This window comes from Propithecus coquereli, unplaced genomic scaffold, assembly GCF_000956105.1.
Source record: "Propithecus coquereli isolate 6110/MARCELLA unplaced genomic scaffold, Pcoq_1.0 Scaffold11, whole genome shotgun sequence".
Taxonomy (NCBI): Eukaryota; Metazoa; Chordata; class Mammalia; order Primates; family Indriidae; genus Propithecus; species Propithecus coquereli.
In genome coordinates, this window is record NW_012134969.1 from 7,846,177 (window position 1) to 7,850,055 (window position 3,879).

General features: G+C 31.6%; 1 protein-coding gene across 1 annotated transcript in view; it reads right to left on the reverse strand.

Moving 5' to 3' along the window:
* The window catches only part of ZC3H13 (zinc finger CCCH-type containing 13), a 112,415-nt gene that overhangs the window by 101,747 nt on the left and 6,789 nt on the right, over positions 1 to 3,879 (reverse strand). The window contains exon 3 of the mRNA XM_012648319.1: positions 2,347 to 2,458. Within this exon, the coding sequence (XP_012503773.1) occupies positions 2,347 to 2,458 (112 nt within the window). The remainder of the gene's footprint in view (positions 1 to 2,346; positions 2,459 to 3,879) is intronic.

Consider the following 3,879-nt stretch of genomic DNA (forward strand, 5'->3'; position numbering starts at 1 on the left):
AGTATCTACACCAAAGAAATTGGCAAATCCTACAAAGCATGGCTTTCTTTTTATCAGAGTGGTTTAATAACATTTACCAGCAGACCACTGAAGCCATCCATTATTCTGAATCAACAGGTTATTTCAAAATGCAATACACACGCTTAGCCCCTACTCAGAAATTCTGATTCAGTGGAGCATCAGTGTATATTTTGAAAAAGATCTTCTCTCAAAAGAAATTCTGATAAATTTCTTCTGAACTTCTTAAATAGTAGTTCTCAGCTGAAGAACTAAAACTATTATTATATCACATCAGACACTAGAAACCTACATACTTAAAATTGCATTACTTTAGGTGCCAAAAAATAAGTCTCTACAAATTACAACATAATATTGCTTACTTATCATGGGTCAAAAATAAAGCTTCTATATATTTTAAATGATCAAGGAGGTTGCTGCTTACACAACTTAATAACTTTCATTAAAAAATTATAATACAGGACAACTAGATATCCGCATGCAAAAGAATAAGGCTGGACCCTTACTTCATATCATAAATAAAAATTAGCTCAAAACATACCAAAGACTTAAATATAAGAGCTAAAACTATAAAATTCTTCGAAGAAAACATAGGTGTAAATCTTTATGACCTTAAACAATAGTTTCTTAGATGACACCAAAACCACAAGCAACAACAACAAAATAATAGAGAAGTTGTATTTCATCAAATTAAAAACTTTTGTGCTTTAAAGGAAACCATCAAGAATGTCAAGACAACCCACAGAATAGGAGAAAATATTTGCAAGTCATATACATGATGAAGGTCTTGTATCCAAAATAAAAGGAACTCTTACAACACAATAGCAAAAAAGATAATCCAATTTAAAAAATGGGCAAAGAATCTCCAAAGAAAATGTACAAATAGCCAATAAGCACAAGAAAAGCTGTTCAACATCATTAGCTATCAGGGAAATGTAAATCAAAACCACAACTACATTATCATTTCACACACACCAGGATGGTTATTATCAAAAAGTTAGATAATAATAAGTGCTGGTGAGGAGGTGGAGAAAATGGAACTCTCACACACTGCTGTCAGAAATGTAAAATGGTACAGCTGCTTAAGAAACAATCTAGCAGTTTCTCAAAAGGTTAAACACAGAGTTACCATATAACTCAGCAATTCCACACCTCACTGTAAACCCAAGAGAAATAAAAACATATCCACACACAAAAGAAAAAAAAAAACTTGTACATAAATGTTCATAGCAGCATTATAGATTAGAGTCAAAAAGAGGAAACAGCCTAAATATCCACAAATTGATGAATGGATAAACAAAATGTGGTATAGCAATACAATGTTAATATTACTTGGCAAAAACAAGAAATAAAATACTGATGCATCCTACACTCTTTCATGAACTTTGAAACACTATGCTAAGTTAAAGAAGCTAGTCAAAAAGGATCATACATTTTATGATTCCATTTATGTGAAATGCCCAGGCTAGGTAAATCTAGAGAAAGAAAAGGGATTTAATGGTTGCCCACAGCTGGTGATCAGTGGGGGAACAGGAGGGTGAGTGCTGAAGGGTGGGTATAGGGTTTCTTTATGGAGTGATGAAAATATGAAACTGTGGTGATGGTGGCATAACTGTGAATATACTAAAAACACCAATGTGTATACTTTAAATGGATTAATTTTATGGTTGTGCATTATATCTCAATAAAGCTATTTATTACACACACGCGCGCACACACACACACACACACACACACACAGAGGTATGATAAATTTCGGAAAAAAAATTAGCTCTGGGAAAGCTTTCCATTCCTGACAAACACCTATGTTTTCTTTTATTCAATGTACTGCATGATAAATTATATTTCTCTTGGCTTTACTGTCAACAAATTCACAGCTAAATTTTGTGGTCATATGTGCTTTCCTTTACCTAAGCTTAGTTCAGTTTTTGTTACCCCCATGTTTTGCTTTCATTGTTTTAATTTGTGAGTTTTCTACTATAAGCCACTTTAATTTTTCTTAGAAGCAGAACATGATGGTTGGCTGAATTCGGAAAACTTAAGAATATAGTTAGATGCTCATGATCCCCACCAGGGTACAAAAACCTTATTAAGTTCAGCTTGAGTTCTGCTAAGCAATCCCTTGTATCTTAACTACCATGAAGAACTGAAACAGTCACCGTTTTCCCAGGGGACTTTTTTCTCTAAATTATGTTATCCATATAGAACATTATAATGCCACATTCATATTACCATATATTTAGTATATAAGATGATATTTAAAATAGAACTTAAATAATAAATCATTAATTGAAAAATTTAACTTTGTTTTGGAAAATTCATTCCTACCCTAACAGGTGAGGATGACTCCTCTGTATTTCTTTTCTGGGGCTCCGTGTCCACATCTTGGCGCTTGTTCTTCATTCTTTCTCTAAGATCCCCTGTAGGTCTTTCTGGTGACCTTTGAACCAGAACACAAAAACAAAAGAAAAAGCAAAACAAAACAACAAAAATTTATATTTATATAACATTTTATAAGAATATATTTACAGAAATAACCTCACAAATCTCAACATAGTATTTCTAGCTGTCCTTGGCTTCTAAATTTCTGAAAAATAATTAGTTTCAGCTCAAATACTAATATGCAAAAAATATGAGCAACACTTACAAGTTTTCTCCCAATATCAACCAAAATAGATACGTTAAAATTCCATGGGGTGACAGATACTGGTGATATGAACAAGAACTATATGTGAACTGAGAAAAAGGAGTTAACAAGCTTGAATTGTTTTCCTATTAACCACATAAATATACCAGTTACATTTGGAAGCAAAAGATAGTGGTTCAGATAAAGTTTTAAACTACAAAGTTAGAAAATTAATCTAGAGGCAGCAGCATTATCATCTACCTATGTATGTGGCTGGATGCGACATCAACAACTGAAAAAATATGTTATGTACCTTAAGAATCAAAGCAAACATAGGAGTTGACAGCTTTTTTTTAATTATAAATTATTTAGAATAAAGATAGTTAAAGGATTCAAAGCAAAATTTTAGAACAGCGACTTTTACATTCTGCTGTGGATTTTTTTAATTGAAAGAAAAATACATATTTATCTTCAACAATGGTAAAGCTTTATAATTTATACTAGAAATTTGATAGTACATGGCTATGCAATTACTTTCATACTTAGTGAGAAAAACAAAGGCAAGATGGAAAACACATGGCCTCTAAAGAGCATTCCTAGAGCACCTTTAAAAGAGGACAACAGAAATTAAGGAATGCTGGTTCCTCTTTGATCACCGAAAAGTGCTACATATAAAAAAAGATAGCAACAACTCACATAAATATTCACATCTATTTCAAGTAATCATTGATCAAATCAATTTCTTCAATTTATCAATCATTAATACAAATCATAATTGGTGAAGAAATAATTTGAGTTAATTCACTTTAAAGGATCTCATTAATATTTACACGCACATTTAATAGAGGTATATATTAAATGTTTTAACAGTTAAAGCAAAATTTGACACTGGAATCTCTTATTAAGGACTAGTACTTAAGTGCTCTAAGTTATAATTATGACGTACATGTAAATCCCATGTGCCCTGGTTTCCTTAATAGTTTTATATTGAACTTGTTTCTATTCTAAACAGCACCTAACAGAGTGAATGCTCTATACGCAGTGAATGCTCAATGAATAACTTAAATGTCTTGTATATAAAAAAGCATTTTCTAAAACGCATTGCTTTTCTTCCCATCTTTGAATCACATTATGAACTGTTTCCTCCCTACAAAAAAATACACAAATACAAAAGTTATCAGATGGAAAAACACACACAAAATAGTCAAATTATAACAAAAATCCTTTATTCTAAG